General features: G+C 40.2%; 3 protein-coding genes across 3 annotated transcripts; 2 read left to right on the top strand and 1 right to left on the bottom strand.

The window, feature by feature from the left end:
* The first annotated feature begins 1,352 nt into the window (after positions 1-1,352).
* rbm25b (RNA binding motif protein 25b) lies at positions 1,353-13,509 on the top strand. The gene is made up of 17 exons (XM_008397487.3): positions 1,353-1,487; positions 1,940-2,036; positions 3,252-3,466; positions 3,606-3,663; positions 4,225-4,385; positions 4,594-4,782; positions 4,881-4,964; positions 8,134-8,405; positions 8,818-8,959; positions 9,186-9,275; positions 9,474-9,547; positions 10,329-10,479; positions 10,670-11,105; positions 11,636-11,931; positions 12,050-12,148; positions 12,650-12,697; positions 12,777-13,509. The coding sequence occupies exons 2-17, from the start codon at positions 1,958-1,960 to the stop codon at positions 12,867-12,869; spliced, it is 2,487 nt and encodes an 828-aa protein (XP_008395709.2). The 5' UTR covers positions 1,353-1,487; positions 1,940-1,957; the 3' UTR covers positions 12,870-13,509.
* Positions 13,510-13,971: 462 nt separating this feature from the next.
* On the bottom strand, positions 13,972-18,898 carry eif2s1b (eukaryotic translation initiation factor 2, subunit 1 alpha b). Its single transcript, XM_008397485.2, has 8 exons — positions 18,725-18,898; positions 17,210-17,452; positions 16,711-16,790; positions 16,451-16,602; positions 16,249-16,355; positions 16,080-16,177; positions 15,851-15,994; positions 13,972-14,517 (listed from the first exon to the last, which is right to left on the bottom strand). The coding sequence occupies exons 2-8, from the start codon at positions 17,448-17,450 to the stop codon at positions 14,392-14,394; spliced, it is 948 nt and encodes a 315-aa protein (XP_008395707.1). The 5' UTR covers positions 17,451-17,452; positions 18,725-18,898; the 3' UTR covers positions 13,972-14,391.
* A 47-nt stretch (positions 18,899-18,945) lies between these two features.
* On the top strand, positions 18,946-23,075 carry atp6v1d (ATPase H+ transporting V1 subunit D). Its single transcript, XM_008397486.3, has 9 exons — positions 18,946-19,173; positions 20,755-20,872; positions 20,960-21,039; positions 21,118-21,185; positions 21,264-21,308; positions 21,389-21,492; positions 21,624-21,690; positions 21,780-21,858; positions 22,389-23,075. Exons 1-9 carry the CDS (start codon positions 19,133-19,135, stop codon positions 22,531-22,533), a joined length of 747 nt encoding a protein of 248 aa, XP_008395708.1. The 5' UTR covers positions 18,946-19,132; the 3' UTR covers positions 22,534-23,075.
* The last annotated feature ends 48 nt before the right edge of the window (positions 23,076-23,123 follow it).

Raw genomic sequence — 23,123 nt, 5'->3', positions numbered from 1 at the left:
TTCTAATAAACAAAGTGTGCTTTAATAATTCAGTAAATTAAATCTTCTGATCTCGGCGTGCAATTGTCTCCATCATGTGGCAGTTTGAGGAACAGCTAAACATTATTAAAAGAGACGACATTTCTGGACATTAAAGATTATGTCTTAAAATAGAGCTACAAAGCAATCTGCATATGACAAAAGAGGTCACAAAGTCGAAATTCAGAGAACGCCATTGCTTACTGTGTAATTTGACAAAGAACACAGATCTTTTTAATGTGATGGATGGATATTTCGAAACACGGAGGGTGTGCTTCGTTTGTTCTAGCGCTTTCCATCAAAAACCCGCCCGTGCGTGACGTCACGAAGTTGCGAAGGGGAAACGGAAATGAGTAATAGAAATTTATTATTATTATTATTATTATTATTATTATACCACATATCTAGCACTAACAATAATAATAAGTAATTATTATTATTGTTAGTGCTAGATATGTGGTCTCTTCACTTGATGATTTATACCGTTTCTTATTTTTAAATAAGTGCTATGTTTTGTCTGGAAATAAAGTGAATATGTTATTACCGACATCTGGAATAAAAGATTTCCCGTTTATTAATAAGGGGCAAAAAACTAGTATATTTGAAAGTTCTGACTCTGAACGTGAAAATAAAACAAGATAGATCAATAAAAACCAGATCGTTTACCAATTAATTTAGATTTCTAAAGATTAAGTTTGAAGATAAAAAATGCTTTTTATTCGCTAAGTCAGTAAGGTCAACGCTTGAGCAGAAAGAATGGAAATAGAAAATGTGACATTTTCCCACCATGATCTTAGATGAATGTATGATTATCATAAGCGACAGTTCACACACATTCTGTTTGATATCTCAAGATATAGCATGTGCTGCAAAGATTTTTTTTATTTGGAACGTAAACAAATGCTTCGTTGCCAAATTAGTTGCCTCTGATAAATTACTTAACCAGTCCTTTATTTAACAGCATTTTATTATTATATGAAATTATTTGGAAGGTATTGGATCAGAGTCTGATGGTTTGGATTGTATTTGAATTAATTTTACTGACTTTAAATGAACCTGGGATTCTATTATTTTGAGATTTTTGACATTTTTACACGTTGCGTGCTGAGGGTCAAGAAGGGTTGGGGCCGCTGCTTGTAAGTGTCTTCCGCAGTGAATTCGTGTAATTTGGTAAGCTCTTCTTGTAAAACTGTTTGCTAAAAAAAATATAATTTAATCAAATGTGTGGGTGACCTTTTGATGACTTTACCAAACTGGAAACAAAATGTTGCTCACCACGATGGGATGTGGAATACCCTCCGCCTGAACAGCCACGTCCTGATACACAAAACAAACGCACTTACCTCGGTGCGCAGAACGCTTGCGCGAAAGTGTTATTTGAAGGCCGCGGCTAGCAGCAGTGCTAATCTAACGTCCTAAACGTTGGCGTATAGTGGATTTTATCTTACTGTGCGCCACTTGGTTTTGTGGTATGTATACATTTACATTTGAGTTTTTTAAAACGTATTTTTAGCTGATTAAAAGCCAGTATTGCGACTGAGGCTAATGTCAGGTTAGCATTATTTAGTTGTGCCGGGTGTAGGAACGTGCTTCAGTGCTAGCTTTAGCCAACTTAGCTGCTTGTTTTTAGTTGTCACGCTCAAATTTACTTAGCAGTTTATGAAGCTTTGGACTTGACAGCATTAAATTAGTTGATGCCCTCTAGATAAACTTACCTATTTTTAAGTAACTTTCCAAATGAGTCGAATAAAATTAATTGCCCATTTCTGGTTAAACATTGAGGTAATGTAGCAGGAAGTGTTTCTTTTTGTGTGCCCTAAACGTTAGAAACTAATGTAGACACAATTACTGTACAATATTAACATATTTATATATAAAGTCACAATTGATAACATGATTAAAAGGTGTTTGTGCTTATTAGGTCATAACCACATTCAGAATGTCCTTCCCCCCTCATTTAAACCGGCCGCTGTTGCCCCCTCCTGGGATACCTCATCAATACGCTGGCTTCCCCTCAGGTAATCAGCTACTTTTTATGTATGTAATATTGTTTTTTTGTGTAATTCTTTTAAAATGAGTACAATAGACTGATGCTACTGGAAAACGCAAAAAAATAGTAATCGATATGGTACAAACAAATTTTTATTAAGCCAATTATTTTTAATTTTTGCTTAGTTGAATCACAATGGTCACCTCTGATGAAATATTGTTCCTTCACCAACTTATAACTCAACAATGTGCCTTTCTACTTCCAGTTTATAGCAGGGTGCTTACACTTAAGTATCTAAATTTATTTTTCCGTAGGAACAATTTAGTTAAATCGTCTTGAAACGGTTCTTGGTCGTTTTCACCAATCTCATGTATTACTAATTGTCACATAAGTTTCATTTCCTTACAGTAGACTAGAGCAAATTACTTCAAATCTTCAAATGTCACAAACTACAAAGTTGTTGCGAAGGAACAAAATGATCAGCAGCCAATTAATTTTTTTCTATTTATTGGAAAGGTTATCAACTAAACAATAAGAATATAATTTTTACATGTTAGGATAACTATGGGGCTCTCCACTCCAACTAATTTAAAATTTTACTTACTTTTAAAGCAGGGGTATCAAACTCCAGTCCTCAAGGGCCGCTGTCCTGCAACTTTTAGATGTGCCTCTGCTGCACCACACCTGAATAGAATAATTAGGTCATTAGCAAGACTCTGGAGAACTGATCTAAGGTAATTAAGCTAATTAAGCCATTTCATTCCAGTGTTTTGTACCTGTGGCACATCTAAACACTGCAGAACACCGGCCCTTGAGGACTGGAATTTGACACCTGTGCTTTAAAGGAATCCTACGAGGTCAATAAATGTTTTTCCAGTTTTCATTACTTTAATGCTGCGAACACACACACACACACACACACACACACACACACACACACACACACACACACACACACACACAATAATTTAAGAAATAAAACAGTTTTAAAAAAGCAATTAAAAAACAGCATTTTGTGTGTAGTCATAAGACTGAGATTCCAAATGTAATGATGTAGATTTCTTTTTGTTTAAACAGAGTTTATCACGGAATGAATAGTTTTACTGCCCTTCCTGATAGCAAAAAAACTTGCATCCTGGTGGGTGTTGTAGGATTTGCATGCTCTCATGGCTTATCTTAACATGCATTTTGTTGTTGCAGCTTTGTTTCTGCTTTATTTATGCATTTCCTCTACCTATTTTAGGAACTCCAATGATCCCAGTTCACATGGGCATCATGGCCCCGGCCCCTGCAGTTATGGTTTCTTCTGTTCCGGTCGTCAGTAAGCCTCCTGTTCCAAAGAAAGACCTTTCTGCGATGCGAGCCAAGGACGAGGAGAGCAGCGGGCCCACGACCACAGTGTTTGTAGGGAACATATCGGAGAAAGCTTCAGACATGCTGATCAGACAGTTGCTGGCGGTAAGACGATGAAAAGAAATGAAACATTTAAGATGAGCTCAGCTTTTTATTTAATCTTTCCGATAAATTGTAGTATTTATAGATGTACAATATTTCTTATTTTGTGATACGGATTTTTCCTTTTGCCCCACTTTTGCAGAAATGTGGTATTGTTTTGAGCTGGAAACGAGTTCAAGGAGCTTCTGGAAAACTTCAAGGTAATTCAAGAATTCAAGCATCATTATGTCTTGGAGAAGTAATTTTTTTGTTGTTGAGTAGTTCAGCCTTATTTTATCGTACACGCATTCTGAAAGTGTAAGATACATATGTTCTCTAAGTCCAAATTCCAATTCTCCTTTTGGCATCACAAGACATTTAGTACTCAAATGCCCAAAAGATATTCTAGAAATTTGATTCTAGATAAATAAGAAATCTGGCAAAGATCTGTTGGAACTGTTGCTTGTTGTAGTTTACGACATGTATTCCTGGACACCTGGTTGTCTCAAAACCTGCTCAGGTTCCCAAAGGAGTTTTACACCAGAAACGGTAAATTAGTAAAAAATTTGCTGCAGCCAGTTTAGGTCCAGTACAATTAACATTAAAATCCGTAGTTAATGGCTTTCTTTAAAGAATGTCTTTGTTTGAACACATTTTTACGACAGTACTGCTAACCTGCCTTTGGTGTTGCTCGTTTCTCTGTTAGGATTTTGCTTTCAACCCCTAAACCTCTGTGTCTGTTCAGGCTTTCACGTCTCGTTTCATTAACTTATCTGTTGCAGCGTTTGGTTTTTGTGAATACAAAGAGCCGGAGTCCACCTTGCGAGCTCTGCGGCTGCTTCATGACCTGCAGATTGGAGACAAAAACCTGCTGGTGAAGGTGGACGCAAAGACTAAAGCTCAGCTGGATGAGTGGAAAGCCAAGAAGAAGACAGCAAATGGGGTGTGAATTAGTTTTGACATGTTAATAATAATAACATGTTATTATGTTAGTAAAGAGCCATTCTTTACTCCAAGAATGTATCATGTACATGGCTTCATATTTAACTTTTAAATGCATGCATACACACTCAAAATAAAATAGTCCGTTATTGTAGTGTCTTAATTGGAGGGGGCCTCGATAATAAAGCTTGAATGATTTTGTGTTTCAGCAAAATAAGAAGGAAGAAGAAGGAGGAGGTGACGATGTGGAGGTTCTTGATGAGGAGACAAAGAAAAGAGATCAGATGGTCAAAGATGCCATCGATGGATTGATGCGGGAATACGCCGCAGAGCTCAACGCGCCTTCGCAGGATGACGACGCTCAGAGGCGAAAGAGAAAAAAGGAAAAGAAAGAAGAGGTAAACCCAAACTCTGTTCTGTTTGGCATAGTTTTTGAAATTAATTATGGAATCAGTTTAGGAATTGAGACTTTGTTTTTTTCCTCCCCTTCCGATAGGACGACATTAACACCATCGACATCGAGGAGGACAAGCGGGACCTGATTTCCAGAGAGATTAGTAAATTTCGCGACACTCACAAGGTAAAGTGACTTAATTTATTTTGCAATTGACATTACAGGTTTTGGACAACAGTTTCTCACGTAGTTCACTTCTAGAGTTGGCATATTTTAATTAGAACTGATGTCTGTAACCCGCATCCACAAATTGGCTCCACCAAATATTTACACCATATGCATTACTGCACATTTAGAGTAGCAAAAAAATCCTTAGTGAAATTCTTAGGTGTGACCTTTTCTAGATCCATTTCTTCATTCATCACACAAAAATGCATGGAGACAATGTAAAGTTACATTAAAGCTAATCTATTCATTAAACCCCACCATTATGATAGTGATCATATGGTGACTAAAGCAAGATGAATCTCAGAGCTTTGGAAAAAGTTGCCAGGATAGGATGTAAGTATCAGCCTTCTTTTCTTTTATACATATACTGGGCGTCCCCCTCTTGAGGACTTGCATCGGGGCAACTGCACACTTCCTTTGCCACCAGGGCTAAAATGGTTGAATTCAGTCTATCATATCATACACAGTAATACGGATGACATATTGGCTACGCAATCATGAATGCATTGGCAGGTCCCTGGAAATGTCCAGAGTCAGTGAACCTGTGCAAGTTCTCCATAAATGATGGTCTGTCTTAATGGTGTTCATGTTGAAGCACAAGGACTCAGTAACCACTGCAGTGACTTTTGCTGTAACCTTTATTATGCTCGTGTGAGGTGGGGGCGCCCTCTCCACAGCAGTATGATGATCTGAAGATTGACGAGGTACGTGCTCTATGTGTGTGAGAGTAAGTGAGTGAGTGAGTGTGTCAGGAAATCTCTCCTTTCTCTCACCTACTCATCATATAAGTACCTACTCATTTATTTCCTTATATCAAATAAATGTTAGATTTATGAGCAAAGGGTTAAAAGAAGCACATGGTTCTTCATATAAATGAAAAATAAAAGCTCTTTAATTATAGCATGATTTCATCGATAGAACTTAAAGAATATTTTTTTCAACTATAATGTTTATGTAATAAAACAAAAACAAAAGACCTGGACATCAGTGTACTTCTTACAGAGGTAAGTAAGAAAAACAGGCTTTTATTATGGAACATGGCATCGTTGAGCCTTTGTGTCCCTAATGAGCAATAACAGTTAGTGTCATTAGTTAAAAAAGAAATGCAAAAAAACTCAACAATGCAATAAGTTTTTCTATTCTTGAATTTTTAAAAAAAATATATTCTTTTAAATATTATTTTACCTCTTTGGTCAGTATTTAGTTAGATGAGCGATGTTGCATTTGGAATAGTTAGTAGTAGTTCTAGTTTGGTGAAAACAGGCCAGATGGCAAATGTTTTTGCTCAGTTAACTATTTGTGACTGGAGATGCACTGACCAGATTTGGTTTCTGTGGCTGATTTTGGTTCACAGATTCTTTTTTCCTTTAGTTTACTATTTCAATTTACCTTTAAATTGAAATAACACAAATAACTTTTATGTTATTTGTACTTTTACAAATGGCATAAAAATACCTTTCTCCCTCCAACTACTGGATAAATTGAACAGTCTTCACAACAATGCTTATTGTAAAATGTAACAGGTTTCAGAGCTGCTTCTCTGCATCACTTAAAATCTGCAAAGTCTTCCAGGTTTTGCCTCAGAGGTATCTATAAATAAAACCCAACTAAAAATGGCTACAATAACTTTGTCTTGCTCAATATTATTTTTAGGAAAATGCTCACAATTTCTGGTGTTTTAAGTTTTTAGTCATTTCTTGTAAGATTGGAGGCAAAATAATGTGCATATGAGACATAGATGGTGAGCAGTCAACATTACACAGCTCTGCAGCTCAAGTTTTAACTAATGTTTCTGAATAAAGATGACGAGTTGAAATTTTATGTAGCCCATCATCTTATGAGTAAGTTTAGAGTAACCAGCCAATTTCTCTGTGCATCTTTAGTCATGACTTTTCTTTTGCTGGTATCTGGCAGGAATGCAAGAATCATTTAGGACTTTATGCCTTTTTTTTTAAGGATTTTGGAGACATGACTGTATTGCTGTAGGTAGGGGTGTTTTGGGAAGCAGCGAAACTGGACAGAGACATCCAGAAAGTCATGGTTCTTTGGTAACAAATTTTGTATAGAGAATAGACCAATCTCATGTCTGGATGGAGAGTAGAGCACAGGACAAGTCAATGAAAGATGCAAATTAATGTCAGGATAGTAAAGTAATGTACTCTAAAAACAACACCTTTGGAGGTTAAGGTCACAACTTTGTCACGTTTTCTTTTTCAACTTGTGTTACACCCAAGGCTTTCTGTTGGTCTGTTTGCTGCAGTTTGTCAGTTTCCTTTTTATAACAGCACAAAGAAAGATAAATGTTTTTTTCTGAAGTGCATTCAAAGCCTTGTGTGTAATTCAGCTAAATTGTATGGTTGGTGTGTGTGTGTGTGTGTGTGTGACTAGTCAAGAAGAGCAGCTGAAGACTTCTGCAGGGGTAAGACTGCTTCTACAATTTCATATATCTGTGCAGAAATGTAACTAATGTTCATTTGTTGATGTAGAGTTACTCCAAATGCGGTGTTAGCCACTAAATGAAAGGCTATTGTTGATGATTATGTTGATGCTTAAGCAAGACAAAAATCCCATAATGTTTTTTCCTTATATACCGTGTGACCTGCTTTCCTCCCAGGCCTAACTTAAAAGGCTTGTAGGGGCAGCGAAGGCCTGAGTCCGTAGTTCAACACCTGTAAGTCACAAACAACTAGTTCAACCAAAGACTGATGCCTGTTTCTTGTTTTTTTTTTTGTTGTTTTCCTTTTATTCCTGAAAGAAGGGATCTTAAGGAAGAAAAAGTATTTTTCATTTGCTGCATTTTGTTACGAATGCCAAAAGTCAAATGTGTTCCACAGATCCTGCTATTTGAGTGGTTTCCAGTTACATTCTTGGTAAAATCTAGTTTTATCCTTCACCTTTTGAAGCAACAGAGCACACCATGTTGCTTTAGATACAGGAAGTCTCTCTGTGAGTGGGAGTCTTCTGTGCCATCGGATAGGATTGTGGCTTCATAGTTATTAGGGCATGTTCCTTGGAAACCTCTCAAACTCTGGAAACCACTTGATCTGTGTACATATGAGAGCTTACTGCAGATTCCTCCTGGATGTCAAGTGGCAAATCCTGAGCCTGTGTGTGTTTTGCTCTGCAGAAACTCGAAGAGGAGAAAGACAAGCGGGAGAAGGAACGGCTGGAGTTCGAGCGCGAAAGGAGGGAGCGAGAAAAAGAGCGAGAGCGGGAAAGAGAGCGGCGGGATCGCGAAAGAGAGAAGGAGCGCGAGAGGGAAAGGAAGAAGGAACGGGAACAGGAGAGGGAGAGAGACCGCGACAAAGAGCGTGACCGCAGGAACAGGGAGATAGAACGAGAGCGAGACTGGGACAGAGACCGCAGCCGTGACCGGAGTGCCGAGCGCAGCCGATCAAGGTGACGTAGATAGATGCGCACCTGTTACAGTCAAGGACATTTTTGTGAAGTAAAACGTTCAGTATGAACCTTGAATACGTTGAGATTCTTATTTTAAATAGTCTGATTTGTAGTCTGCATCTAAAAGTCTAATTATTTGTGTAAATGTGTTATGTGCCATTTCAAAGTGTTGCCATTTAAACCTGCCTATCACAGGATTTAATGGCTTTTATCAGTTTCTATTTATACAACACATTTTGTACAGTTTTTTCCAGAGGTGATGAACAAAGAAACTTATCAAGTAAATCATTAAGTCAGTGCAGACAATTCACTTTCTGAAGATTTTAACTTTTTTTAACTTGTTTATTACACATGTTCATCTAAGGGGATATTAAAATCTAATGTATCAAAACTTTTTTTTTTTTTTTTACAGGGAATTGAGCCGAGACAGAGAGAGGGAGAGAGAAAGAGAACGGGAGAGGGACAAGAAGCGTGACCAAGAAGATGAAGAGGACGCTTACGAACGTAGGAAGCTGGAACGAAAACTCAGGGATAAGGAGGCAGCATATCAGGAGGTAAAACAGTTTTGTAAAAAAAAACAAATCATGATTAAAGGTTGTATATCAAAAGGTGTTCGATCTGTTAAGTTAGAATTTCCTTTTCTGACTGTAATTACATCAAAATCTAGTGACCCGCAAAAGGACCACTACAAAAAAGATTTTTCCCCCAGTAAAATTGAAATGTTTTTTCTAAAATATCAAATTTCTTGTGTCTGTATTTAACCCTAATTGTTTGTTGTAGCGTCTGAAAAACTGGGAGCTGAGGGAGCGGAAAAAGGCTCGGGATTATGCCAAGGAGTCGGAAAGAGAAGATGAGCGCAGACGAGAAATGGTGAGAGCAGGGTGAACATGTGCAGAACTCTCCGGCTCTGAATTAATTTTTCAGGATTAAAATTCTCACTTTTTTCACTTGCAAAGTCAATTAGCACTTGATTATCCTACAAAGTATTCATTAACTTTAAAAATGCATCTCTTGTTACAGGAAGTATTAAGTGTACATAAATCATAGTTTCTGCTTTTTTTTAATTAGGTAAAAGAAGGCAAACGACTGAAGGAGTTTCTTGAAGACTACGATGATGACAGAGACGACCCCAAATACTACAGGTGAGCGAGAACATCAGATGTCTGAACATAGGAGAGATTATACAGAAATGATTGCACAAATATTAACGTTAATGACCTGAAAACTTCCAACGGGTAACAAATATAGCTGAACCTTTAGCTTGTCATCTAATAATTCTGCACGGCTCCCATTTCCTAACTCTGGTTTGGATAAGTATGGGGGGGGGAAAGACATGACATATATCTATGCTCAGCATCCTCTGTTTCTGTTTGTTCTCACTTGTACTTTCTTCAGTTCAAGTCTTTTTCTCCCTTCAGCATTCCTTGTTTTTCTTATTTTTCCACCATCTGTCCTTCATTGTCATTTCCTGTTTCTTTCATTCATTGCTTATCTCCTCTTTCCTTTTATCTACCTTTTCTTTTTGTCTTTCTTTCATCAGTTTCGTCCTTGTTCCACATTTTCTTGTTCTTGGTGTGATTCTGTCCTTGCTTCTTCAATTCCTTGTCATTTCTTGTCCTTATTCACTTTGTGTGTTGTTTTTCTTTCTGTTCTGACTTTCCTTGTCATTCCTTCCTCACTTTCATCCTTGGATATTCTTCCTTTTATCATTCCTTCTCTTCTCTCTGTGAAATGTGGTATCAAATTTAAGGCCCATTTGCCAGAAATGTCTCTCTCTCTCTCTTTTCATGTCCATTAAAATGAGGGAACAAAAACATGTAGAAAGTCTGAGTATGTGTGACCCAGATCTACCTCAACCGATCATGCAGTACTGCAGCTGTGGTCATTGTTCTGAGAGCTGCTGTTTTTCACTGCGACCACTAGGGGGAGTGCGCTGCAGAAGCGTCTCAGAGACAGAGAGAAGGAGATGGAGGCGGACGAGCGTGACAGGAAGAGGGAGAAGGAGGAGCTGGAGGAGATCAGACAGAGGCTGTTGGACGAGGGACATCCAGACCCGGACGCAGAGCTGCGCAGGGTATCGTTGTCTCTTTAACTCAGGTTCACTGTGTTTCTGTGGAGCGGTGGTGAGGAGGCATGCTGTCTGTTGTTGAAGGTCACTTTCTCCTCGAGAGTCTCTCTCTGCACATTAGCTTTCATATTCAGCTTTCCTTGTTTGTTCTGCCATTGGATGCTGCTTTCCTCTTACCTGCTTCTGATTGGTGTAGATGGAAGAAGAGGAGGAAGAGCGTCTGAGGCAGCCCCCCATCATCCAAGAGCCCGAACCCGAGGAGCAGCGTGAACGCCACAGAGGGTCCAGAGACCACAGGGAACGTAGACAAGAGCCGGAAAAGGCCAAACCCAGCGCACGGCCTCATCCTCATCTTCATGCTCATCCTCATCACTCCGACCAGGAGGTAGAGGAAGGCGAGGAGGAAGATTATGACAATGATGAAGACAGCATTGAAGCAAAACCACAGCTGAAGCCCATGATGCGGCCCATCACAGCCGCTCCTTCTGTATCGTCGGCGAGCGGCAATGTGTCTCCCAACACCCCCGGAGAGGAGTCGCCGTGTGGCATCATCATCCCGCACGAAAACTCACCGCCAGACGCTCTGCCGCAGGACGAGAACCGGCCCAAGATCGGCCTCAGCCTAAAACTGGGTGAGTGGAAAAGATGTTTCTTTTGCTTTAGAGTGAATAATCCTTGACTGATGAATGGAAACTAATGACCTTATTGTAACAACAGTTAATCGACTTGCAGTCGTCAATTAATGGTTTATAAGATTAAAATTAATTCAAAACGCTTAATGCATTGTTGTTTGGCCTCCATCCAGAAGAGGGTGTGGCTGGTCATCCTTAAGTGGAGCCAGTTGATACAGAAACAAATATGGCGGGGCCATTCTAGAACGAGATAGAAAAACGGTCAAAACAGAGTGAGATGCTTAAAAACTCAAGTTTTAAGAAAATGGCTGCTTATCAGTTGTTAGCCAATTGATAAGATCAATCAACTTTAACTCGATCAATAATTTACATTTCAAGTTCATATAGATGATTTGCTCAGATAAACCTATATACAGAAAAAAAAAATACAAAAAAATGAGATGGTGACAGATTTCCAGATTGTCCCGCAGTAAGCAGAACCAGATGTTTTCAGCTGGAGGGACTCCGTGATTAACTTGTGTCCACACCAGGTGCTACTGGGAGCCCGAGCCAGCATAATGCCGTCAAGAGGAAGAAGCTTCCAGTGGACAGCGTCTTCAACAAGTTCGACGATGAGGAGGCAGATGAACAGCCACGCAAGCGGAAGCTGGTGCCCCTGGATTACGACGACGACAAGAGCCTGGGCGTCGACGGCGCCGGACTGTCCAGCATAAAAGGAGCCAACACCGAGGAGAAACGCAAGCACATCAAGAGTCTGATAGAGAAGATACCGACAGCCAAACCAGAACTGTTCTCCTACCCTCTGGACTGGTCCATGGTTGACACGGTAACAAAGCTTTTCTTCACATTTTCTTTTCTTCTGATGACCTTTTGCTTTACTTTGGTAAATGACATGGTGTGTTCACATCTTAATCCAGTTGCTGTGTTGTGGTCTCGTTTCGCAGACGTTAATGGAGCGACGTGTTAGACCCTGGATCAATAAAAAAATCATTGAGTACATCGGCGAGGAAGAGCCCACATTAGTGGACTTTGTGTGCTCAAAGGTAAAAATGTAAAAAAAATAAATAGAAAGAAAATGTTTCTGATTTTTGAGAAAAAGTGAAGTGATACGAAAATACTACTTTTCAATGTTTGGAAAGTGTAATGTAACATTTGGAAAGAGTTATTTGTAGTTGAAATCAGGTATTTAAATGAATAAAAATTACTTTTTTCCATCACAATCTGAAGTTAAATAAGACCAAACATCTCTTGTTTTAGGTTAATTAGAATCACCAAAATTATTTCTATTTGCCAAATCCTAGAAAACCTGTGGAGAAGATTTTTTAGATATTTTTTGTAACTTTCTCAGACCAGTCAACTGTATAGGGTGAAAGAGAAACCTTTCAAAATACAATATTTTAGTTTACCTTGTCCTGCTGTAGAATTCCATTACAATGAATATCATAATTGGTTACTTACAAGTTTTCTTTAGTTTATTTGTATTGTTTTTAACTACAGAGTCTGGTGCTGGAAATGTTTATGTACTGATATTTGTCTGCTCTCAGGTGATGGCTCACAGTATGCCCCAAAGTATCTTGGATGATGTTGCCATGGTGAGCAATATTCTGTTCACGTTGATACATTTAATCAAAGTTTACCATTAAAACCAATGTTTTTTCCTCTCCTGCTCAGGTGCTTGATGAAGAGGCTGAAGTCTTCATTGTGAAAATGTGGCGGTTGCTCATTTATGAAACTGAAGCAAAGAAAATTGGACTGGTGAAGTAAGAAACAACCACTGAATGAAGATATTTCCTCCCCGAACCCCAAACTGTTTATACAAGTGTTGTGAAATCGTGTGTCATTCAGAACAAAAACTGCAACATTGACACCAAATGCGTTTGTTTTTCCCTGCAACACACACTCGGGCTCCGTGCAGGTGCTGACGTCCATGTTGCTTCTGTATATATAGAATCATTTGGCTGTAATGAAAGGCTCCATAGAGTCGAGTCCTGCTGGTGAGTCTCCATTGGTCCTGTGCTTTTACTTCCACACATGCAGCTAAGCTACAATTTTCCAATTTAAAGTTTAGGAAAATGGCTTGTTTGCATACCTGGACTTTGATGTATGCGATCCTCAAAGAGTGCACTTTTACTTTTTTTTTTTTTTTTTACAGGGGTGTATTTATTAGGGGATTGACGCAACTTGAGCCTTTTTCTGTTTTACCACATTCCTGATGATTAGATCCGTCTTTGTCAACAAACCACCTCAGCAGGACAGAATTATGGGTGGCAACAATCTTGAGGAAAAAGCACATGTCACAACCACTATAAGAAATGGAGCTAAGAATAGGAAAAATGTCTTTTTGGAGTCATGAAAATTTATTTTTTTGTAATGGTGAACATTTGATTAAAACTTTTTTTTTTAATGCATGTGAAGTTTTCATTTTCACCCGAATTGTTGCCAATAATGTTTATGGTAATTACAGGCTATAAGTATGTTTAGTTTTAAATGATTTAATCCAAATGTATGTTTGGTATTGGTCTCCTTGATTAAAGCATTTAGATCTAATTAAGACAAGATTTTTAAAGACACATTAGGCAATATATTTACTCAATATACACTTAAACACTTAAGGGAACACTTAAACACTTAAGTGTTTAAGTGTTCCCTTTATTTTTTTGAGCAGTATATTTACCCACCAGATGCAAAAAGCTAGCCAGCTAGCAAAGATGTTAGCGGTAGCCTTATCAAAAACTTTTGCTTGACAGAAAAAAGATATAAAAAAACTTAAGACTAAGCAGTCCTGCCAAGATTATAATTAAAACCTGTGATTAACATTTTTATTGCCAACTTTATCCTGTTTGGGCTTTTCACTGAACAAGACTCATTGAGAAGAAAATTTCCAGAACTTTATTGATGTCATGTGAGCTACACACAGAGCAGATCTTGCTGGTAAAACACCTTGGAACTGGAAGATAATATCACAACTGAATGCGGTCGATAGATGAGCTTCTTCTGTCCCTTCGGTCAGTCGCGTTCACTGACCACTCGGAGATTTGGAGCCATGGATACTGAAGAGGCTGAGCTCTGAAGCAAAAGGTAAGTGAAGGCCACTGAGCAGCTTCTGTTTATTCAGACTGAAACTATCCTGCTGTTAAACTTGCTTAGCCATCCTTGTGTTCACGTGGGGGTTGAGAAGATCCTTTTCTTTTGCCAATCGAGTAATAAAATGACTTAAACGTTTGCAACCTGAAAAGCTGAAACCGACTACCAGGCCTGTCCACATCTTCTCTGATTCTTCGTCTCTTCAGTCCTCAGTTTTGGCCTCCATCTCTTCAGCGTCGTCGTCTCCGTCCACCTCAGCGTTCTCCCTTTCTAACCTCTCCAGCTGCCGGGCGAGCTCAGTCTCATCCGTGTCCGTCACCACTTTGGGCTGTCGGGAACAAAAATAATAAAGTCTTATTTAAATGTACAACATGCAAACCTTTTGAACATGTAACGACATTAAATAGGAAGAGAAAGGCAAGTCGGGTTCAGGAAAAAGATTGATGCAAAGCCCGATTAACCCCCTCCCCCCTCACAGGTACCTCAGTTATTAATGGGGCAAAACAAATTTAATTTGCAGCAATACTAAAGTTGTGCAGAGCATGTGTGTAAAAAAACAAAATTCAATCTGCTCAGCCACATCTTTAGAAATGTCCAAATGTCATGGACAATAAAAACCCATATGATTGGAGTTCATAATTTAGTCCAATCAGGGGATCCTTAGATTATTGTTTTACTGATCCACAAACCTCTAGTATTTTTATTCATTACTTAGTGTAATGGACCAAGCCAAAGTAACATGTTATACGGAGAGTAAAAATAAAGGGATTTTACAAAAATAACAATCTGGTAAGTGCGGTGTGCATTTATATTCATCACCCTTTCTGCTGATGCCTCAGAAGGAATCAGAGGTTTATTAGAAAACACAGGAGATGGACAAAGCCAGCTAGTAGATCATTAATCAGAGAAGCAGTCAAGAGGCCCATGGTAACTATGCAGGATTGGTTGTTAAGGTCAAGAGCTAATCTCGCCTTACTTTATGGAAGTAAAGCGAGAAAGAAAAAAAAAAAAGCCTTAAAAGATCCATTTCTCTAGTTTAAGCTGGGTAGGTGGCACACAGCAAACATGTGGAACAAGAAGATCTGGTCAACTGAACTTTAAGTCCTACATGCAAACCTTTGTTGAGGGAAAAAAATAATTTTCAGTAGAAAAACCAAAGACTGTCGAGCTTTATGGGGGAAAAAAATGGAGCCAATTACAAAGCAATTCAAAGAGAAAACCATTTTGAGTCTCCAAAAACTACTTGAAACAGAGATTTATCTTCCAGCAGGACAAAAGTCACAACGCTAGAAACAATGAAATGGTTTAGATCCAAGCTATTCATGTGCTAGAATGGCCTAGTCAAAGTCCAAGAAACTTGCCAAAGCTAACTCAGGTTGAGCTTCATTCGCAACAAAAATGTATAATTTAGTGTCGAGGTGTTTAAATTGGGTACAGAGATAAACTAAAAGACTCTGCGGATGTCTCTACCAAATGTATGTAAATTCATCTTGGATTTCCTACAATCTGCTGTTTTGATCACGTTTCTTTACAGGGGCGGATTTTCTGCTTTAGAGAAAAATCAAAGGCAGCATTCTCCCTCCAAACTGCAGCAACTTAAAGAGAACATTGTGGAAACTTTGATAAATATTTGGTTCCAAAAGGCAGCGGGAATTCCTCACCTCCATCTGGATGTTAAAGACGCCTCTCTTCTCTTCTATCTTCTCCTTGATCGCAGCCATGGCCTGGTTGAGGACAGACAGGCCTTCTGTCCGCTCCAGGGTGGTCGTGGTCATCACGTATCGAGGGGGGGCGATCAGGTTGATCTAGACCGAGCAGAAACCACAGTTAGCTACGGTGGCGGTAATTAGACATTAATAACAGAAAAGACGGAGGCGGTGGGGGCATCACCTTGATGGGCATGACCTCAGTGGAGCAGGCGAGTCCGGCCCTCAGAGCTTCTTTCACTGCATCGATGCCCTCGTAGCCGTAGCATGCAACTTCAATATCTGCAGAGGAAACTAAACTGACCGTCCGTTCGTCTTCGTCCTGCCGCGATTCATCCCGAGAAATAACAAACCTGCTCTGATTTTGACAGCCTGCGGCGTTAGCCGCCTGTTGATGTTGTCGATCAGCACGTTGCGCTCCTCCTCCGTTAAATCCAAACCGTCCAGGATGGTGGGATCTCTGTCAAAATGGAGCATTTGCTGTAAAAAAAACCCAAAAACCAACAGGAAGCCGATCGAATTCAGACTCTGGGTGGAATCTTGCGTGGGACTCACGACACGGCCTGTTTGAAGACGTCGTAGGCGCCGTATCCTGGCCGCTTGTATTTCTCGTCAAAGACCCAGGCGGTGCGCTGGTACAAGCTTTCTAGCTGCTCGTCCTTGGTGTACTCCAGAACCTCCGCCACGTGCCGCAGGATGCTGTAAACCTGCAGGAACCGGCGTAGTGCAAAGCGTCAGCCGACTCCCTCCTCCTCCTCACACAAAGTGAAGAAATAATTTAAAGCAGGAAAAGGAGGATAAATTACACAACTCACAGTTTTAGATTTGGTAAATTTGTCTTCGCACTTGATGGCCTCCTCTGGTGAAACTCTTCTTTTTGATAAGTCGATGTATCCTGGAGGGGAAAACTTGACTTGGTCACTCTTACGGAGAAACTTTTATCCTTCATTTTCATAGAGCACATCTGCTAAAATGTTGAAGTGATTTATAAGTGTGCATAAACTGTAGAAACCAGTAGGAATATTTGAAAAGTAAATACATAAACAACATTCAGTTTAGTGAAGCCAGAGCTGGAGTTTCACATTTCCTGTTCTCTAGTTCCTGTTAACAGACCAACAGCAGGACGTGAATGGACGACTGATCTAAACCGACATGAATTTCAACCTGCAGGCTTAAAGGCAAACAACCAAAATTAATAGGATTAATTAAATGGTCAGTTGATGAGGTCAAAGGTCAGATGTGCGTACGGTTACCATCCACGTGATTGCTTGTAAGTTTAAAATGCTGTTCATTTGCATTTCTCTCCGCGCTCACCTTTCTCTTTGTCGACTCGGATCACGACGACGCACTCGTTGCGGCCGATGCGGATGAGCTTGTTGATGGAGCGGATACGTCGCCGCGACAACTCGCTCAGGAGGATCATGCCCTCGATGTTGTTGTACTCCAGGAGGCTGACGTAGGCCCCCATCTCGGCGATTGACCGCACGTTCACCATGACGACGTCCTCCACCTCTGGGAACCGGTGCTGGTAAAACCTACAGCTCAGACCCGGCATCGCTGAGAGGAAACAAACGGAAGAAATGCTTACGGTTAGGTTACTAACGCAAAAAAACCAGCAGAAAGTTTATCTAAATGGAAGCACAAAGGAGTTAAAGGCGGCAATAATTCTTATCTGAACTGAACAGTTGCTTAAAAGAAAACTGAAAAAGACAACTTAGGCTCCATCTTCTTGATATTTAAAAGTTAAACTGTCTCAAAACACTTATTACCTTCAAATCTACCTCAGGAAACTGTTTTAATCCCCTTAAGGCCTCACAGTAAGGTTGCAGAAGTCTACAAGCAGGTATGGGGATTAAATTAGCTTAAAGATATAGTCACACTTGTGCAGGCATCTTGCTGATTTCAGCATCCAGTTTAAACTGTTTATAAGTTTCTTGGTTGCGCCACCAGACTCGTCAAACCTTTTGTACCTTTAAAAGTCAGTGGAGACGCCTTTGGAACATTGGCTTAAAATTCTAGTTTAGTACCACAATTTACCATTTATTTTCAATTAGGTTACCTGGACATAAGTAAGTTAAGTTGTTGACTTAATTACCGCTTCAATTGAGCTATAAAAAGAAGTGGAGAGAACCAGTAAGCAATACCTTACAGAAAGTTGTTTTTGAGCTGTAAATATCAGATACTTACAGCTAGTGTGACGCAGCAAGAAGCCACATATTAAACATTAGATTAGCATTAAACAACAAAAAGAAGTGTGTATTTGTCCCTACAATAAGAAATACTATAAAATATCCTCCCAAATCCATGGGGGGGCGTATGGAGGGAGTACAGAACCAGTACTTGTGGCTACATCAGAGTCATCTCTACAATCTAACAGACAAAAAATGATCCCTCATCTCTCAACCGTTTAGTGATGCGTTCACATGTAAAGACGGTTATCGGAATAACTGACTACTTTGATGCTCAGGCTCAAGTATTTTATTTTAGACGTAGTTTTGTGTTTGAATGGGATGATGCAACGCTGGCATTTTTTTTTTTTTTTTTTTTTAAAGAAACTAACATGAACATTTACTGAGACGAAAAGTAGCATTTCAAAACGATTCCATCAATCCCGGGGAGAGTTCACTGAAGCAGATTTTGTGATTAAATCTGTAGCGCCAAAGCGAAAAGAACACTGGTGGTTTACTAAAGTGGAAAAAAAAACGGCTACTTTAACATCTGTTAGCGGCGATGCTAACAACCCGGTTTCCAAATCACATGCGCCTCCTGCCCCTGCTAGCTGTTAGCAGCACACGGCTCCGAACATCTTAGCCATCAATAGAAACTCACCTGTGTCATGTGGTTACACGACAATAAACTGGGAATTTCTGCGCTGGACGCGTTCAAATGTGCCGTTGAAGATGACTTCTTATGTTTTTAAGATGACAAATCGGGCCCGCTAGCTCACGTTCATGGATGTGCCTAGCTTCTTGCGACCCGGAAAGGATTCGTGGAGCTTCACGACGCGCGCATGTGCAGAGCGAGTTGCGGTGTAGTCACATGACCAGAGGCCAGCTGATCATCACGGACGGACAAGATCACGACCATTAGCTTCGTTCGTGCACTTAATCCTACACGAATGCGTTTTTTTTGTCACAATTTACTAGTAGAATTGTAAATAGATACTAAAAGTATCCCGACAGGATCGAGTTCAAACCGAGGAAGTAAACAGAAGACAGTCGACTAAAAGACGAGAAGATGTCTGGAAAGGACAGGATCGACATATTCCCCTCCAGAATGTAAGCTGCCCGTTTCGTAGCTAGTCGTTATAACATAAACTAAATCATTTCATTCTTTGTTTTTGCTTCTGCTCAACCGAGATCGGTGATTATCTGCACGTTTCTCCCAAAACGGGAGGACATTTTGTTTTTACACTGTGACTCAAATGCAGTCATAGCTTATATACGAGCCAGATTGCTGCTTGAAAGAGGAAGAGTCCTTCTGTGGTCATGTGATGTTTCTAACATCACGTCTGAGTGTGAAGTGTCCATCTGAGATTTCCATCTGGACCGCGGTGTCGCCCTGCGGCTTCAGACGTCAATGTGTTTTATGTGAAAGACCAACACAGATCAGCACATAACTGTCTTTCTGTTCCATATTTTCATTTCACCCTGACTCTGGTGCTGAGCTGTGGAGTTGTGCACCTACTCCAGAGTTATCTTAAATAAACAAACAAATAAATAAGTATGACGCTTAGGATTTTTATGTGTAAAAAGATTTTAAACAAAAAGTGAGACCCACCTTTTCCTTTCACTCCACAATTATGCATAAAATACACTGAAGGTTGTTACTGTGATGTGACAAATGTGGACAAGTTTAAGACACAAATACTTCAGCAAGACATTGTAATACTGAGGATTAAATTGGCACATTTGATTCAGCATGGGAGTGTTGGTGTTCTCTCCAAAGAGCTTCGTAAGATTTCAAGAAAAAAAGAGCAAATCTTAAAACTGTTGTATCTCAATTCTTGGATGTGATGATCGTCAGACTTGCTTCTAAGACCCGTAGAAGTCCATGTTTAATGTCGTCTGTAGATATGGACCACTAATCTCTGTTCATATTTCGACTTTTGGTAAATATATGTAATAATTTGAATGTTTAGGTGTGTTTTAAGAAGAGCTACAAGGCCTGTCATGTTAGCCAATTTTTCTGGACGATAAATGAATCATTGCGATAAACAATAGTATTGTTATTTTGAGACAATTTTCGAGTAACATATCGATAAAGGCAGAATTGTGCTAATCTGCCCTCTCAGGGACCAATAAACTTAAATTTTGCCAAGAACCAACTCATAACCACAACCATAAATTAAATTGATGATGGTGTCTCGAAACAAAATTGGCCTTCAAAACAATATTAAATCTTTAGAAATGATCAAGCTCATTTTAATTTATCGTAGCATCTGGTTGAATGGTTTATTTCGACAGGCTGAAGCGCTATGCAAAGCTTCGACAATATTAATACCTCAGAAGGCTTTCTGGAAACTACGTTCCAAGTTGTATTCACGCTAAAATACATTTTTATTTAGACGGCAAACAAGTACAGAAAACCCGTAAGGATGAGACCGGGAAAACTACTTAAAATCCAAACTAAACTTTCCGTTCTCATCCTAGTTTTCCATCAAAATGTTGTTAAAAATCTGTGGGGAAAAAATTATGGAATGACTCAAAATGGGAAATGATTGAGCTACATTCAACATGGCATCAGTCTGGTATAAATTTGACAAAGAAACCATCCCTCTTCAGCAGCTGTAGTTGCTAAATTGAGCTGTACATCAGCCAGTCCATCATTATAGGTGTGTGTTGTCGTGGTGTGTGCAGGGCTCAGACCATCATGAAGGCCCGGCTGAAAGGAGCGCAGACCGGCCGCAGCCTGCTCAAGAAGAAATCCGACGCCCTCTCAATGCGCTTCCGTCAGATCCTCCGCAAAATTATCGAAGTCGGTCGAGTCTCGGATTCCGGTATCCCTGCTTCTTTCGGGCGAAGAGCCTCCAGTTCCTAAAATTCTTTTTGTCGCTTCCTTTAGACCAAAACCAAGATGGGAGAGGTGATGAGAGAGGCGGCTTTCTCTTTGGCCGAGGCCAAATTTACAGCTGGAGACTTCAGGTAAGGATTGCGACGAGATTTCTCACGGTTGTGCTCAGTTCGGAGCAGACGTGTTGAGAAAGTGTCACCTGTTCGCAGCACAACCGTCATCCAGAACGTCAACAAAGCCCAGGTGAAGGTCCGAGCCAAAAAGGACAACGTGGCAGGTTAGCTTCAGAAACGTTTCATTAAAATCGCCGCTGTGAGCGGGGACACACTCATCCGTTCCGATTTCATCCTTCCAGGTGTCACCCTTCCTGTTTTTGAACACTACCAAGAAGGCGGAGACAGTAAGTGGAGTCCGGTTTGTCAGTTCTGGTTTGTCACGATCAGCTTTTGGACACCGATTCTTCCTGTGCGTCTCTGTCAGGTTATGAACTCACCGGTCTGGCCAGGGGAGGAGAGCAGCTGTCCAGGCTGAAGAGGAACTACGCCAGAGCAGTGGAGCTGCTGGTGGAGTTAGCATCCTTACAGGTAGAGGGCGCTGTTGCAAATATAGAATCATATTGCCTCAGTCCCCCTCTCCCCCTCCCCATTTCTGTAATTGTAAAATTCCAGCTGCATTTTAAGAAAACAAAGACACATGTTGATATTTGTGTTTGCAGACATCGTTTGTCACCCTGGATGAAGCCATAAAGATCACCAACCGCCGTGTGAATGCTATCGAGCACGGTAAGCTCAAACCCAATGCTTGCATCAGGGCCGTTAGAAGAATATTAGATTATTTATTGCTTTGTGTGACTTTACTTCCCACTCTGCAGTGATTATTCCGAGGATCGACCGCACTCTCACTTACATCATCACAGAGCTGGATGAGCGAGAAAGAGAGGAGTTCTACAGGTGAAACCATGTCATGTTTTTAAATATTCATTAAAGCATTTCACAAGTGGAAAATCAGTTTGGTCAGACCTGAGGCACGCAAACTGTTCATGTCTCTGGAAACCTTAAAACATTATTATGTTAGAACCACAAACATAAACATGTTTTATTGAGATTTTATATAATAAAATAATACAAAGTAGTGGATTATTAAGTTAAAGAAAAACGATACGTGGTTTCCAAAAGCATTAAAAATAAAAACCTGAAAAGTATGCCGTGGATTTGGATTCATACTTTGTCTACATTTCATAGCTGCCAGTTTTATGGGCAAGTCTACTAAGTTTTTTACCCCTTACTCTCGCCAAATGTTTTATTTTATTTTGAAAACCACGTATCCCTTTCTTTCAGTTCACAGTTGTGCACTGTTTTGTTAGTCTATCAGATGAATACATTAAAGTTTGTGGTGGTTGTGTTGCCAGGTATTTCCCTTTTCTATAAGATTTGTCCCCCAGCTTTCTACCAACCTGCACCTGATTCTTCTTACGCGACAGGCTGAAGAAAATCCAAGAGAAGAAGAAGCAGCTGAGGGAAAGGACGGAGCTGGAGATCGCCGCCCGGCTGGCCGCCCTCGGACCCATCGCCGAACCCGCCAACATGCTGACGGAGCAGGCAGACGAGGACCTGCTGTTCGAGTGAAGCCCCCCCCCCCCACCACCTCCTACCCCTGCAGCCCGACACTCATCATCATGCTATTTATTCTGTGCCTCTCTGGCTGTGTTTATGTCTTCTCAGACAAGTGATGAAAGTACTTTTTTTTTTTGTGTGTGTGTTCACATCTGTGATTATATGTTCCGCTGTTTTTGTGTTGGAAAATATGAGAAGTTTCCAAGTGTGTCTCTGTACAGGAACCCGAGTGTTGCCCCCGCCTCCTTAAATCCTTATCCACCAGAGAGTCCAACAACCGAAGCAAATATCGTTAAGTATGTTTACATGAGGCAAGAAGCAACTGGACTGGATCAGCTGTAGATATGTTTTGAACCGCTGCATGCCGTAAGTCTTGAGGTGGTTGAAGGTTTCAGAGTGTCAGACTCTGTGTTGAGCTCCTGACCTCATGTCAGGGTGTTTATCATCACACAGATTCTCTGTAATGTTAACACTGTAAAACGTGCGCGTGTGTGTGTGTGTGAGTCAACAAAGCCAGGCACTTCATATAATTAAAGATGTTGTAAACAGTCCAACGGTGCTCCGAGTTCCGCACGTTTCGCTTAGTGGAATAAAAATACAAC

The sequence above is a fragment of the Poecilia reticulata genome, chromosome 21 (genome assembly GCF_904066995.2).
Source record: "Poecilia reticulata chromosome 21, P_reticulata-male-v2, whole genome shotgun sequence".
Lineage (NCBI taxonomy): Eukaryota > Metazoa > Chordata > Actinopteri > Cyprinodontiformes > Poeciliidae > Poecilia > Poecilia reticulata.
The sequence above is the reverse complement of the archived record's forward strand: the minus strand, read 5'-3'. Positions and strand labels throughout refer to the sequence as shown.

Excerpts from the sequence above, each read along its gene's own strand:
- atp6v1d (XM_008397486.3), top strand. The coding sequence starts at position 19,133 with ATGTCTGGAAAGGACAGGATCGACATATTCCCCTCCAGAAT. Across the intron at positions 21,691-21,779 it reads TGTGAATGCTATCGAGCACG|TGATTATTCCGAGGATCGAC; the intron begins GTAAGCTCAAAC and ends CCCACTCTGCAG. Across the intron at positions 21,859-22,388 it reads GAAAGAGAGGAGTTCTACAG|GCTGAAGAAAATCCAAGAGA; the intron begins GTGAAACCATGT and ends CTTACGCGACAG.
- rbm25b (XM_008397487.3), top strand. The coding sequence starts at position 1,958 with ATGTCCTTCCCCCCTCATTTAAACCGGCCGCTGTTGCCCCCTCCTGGG. Across the intron at positions 8,406-8,817 it reads GCCGAGCGCAGCCGATCAAG|GGAATTGAGCCGAGACAGAG; the intron begins GTGACGTAGATA and ends TTTTTTTTACAG. Across the intron at positions 11,932-12,049 it reads ACTGGTCCATGGTTGACACG|ACGTTAATGGAGCGACGTGT; the intron begins GTAACAAAGCTT and ends CTCGTTTCGCAG.
- eif2s1b (XM_008397485.2), bottom strand. The coding sequence starts at position 17,450 with ATGCCGGGTCTGAGCTGTAGGTTTTACCAGCACCGGTTCCCAGAGGTG. Across the intron at positions 16,791-17,209 it reads CCGAGTCGACAAAGAGAAAG|GATACATCGACTTATCAAAA; the intron begins GTGAGCGCGGAG and ends TTTCCCCTCCAG. Across the intron at positions 16,356-16,450 it reads GTCTTCAAACAGGCCGTGTC|AGATCCCACCATCCTGGACG; the intron begins GTGAGTCCCACG and ends CCATTTTGACAG.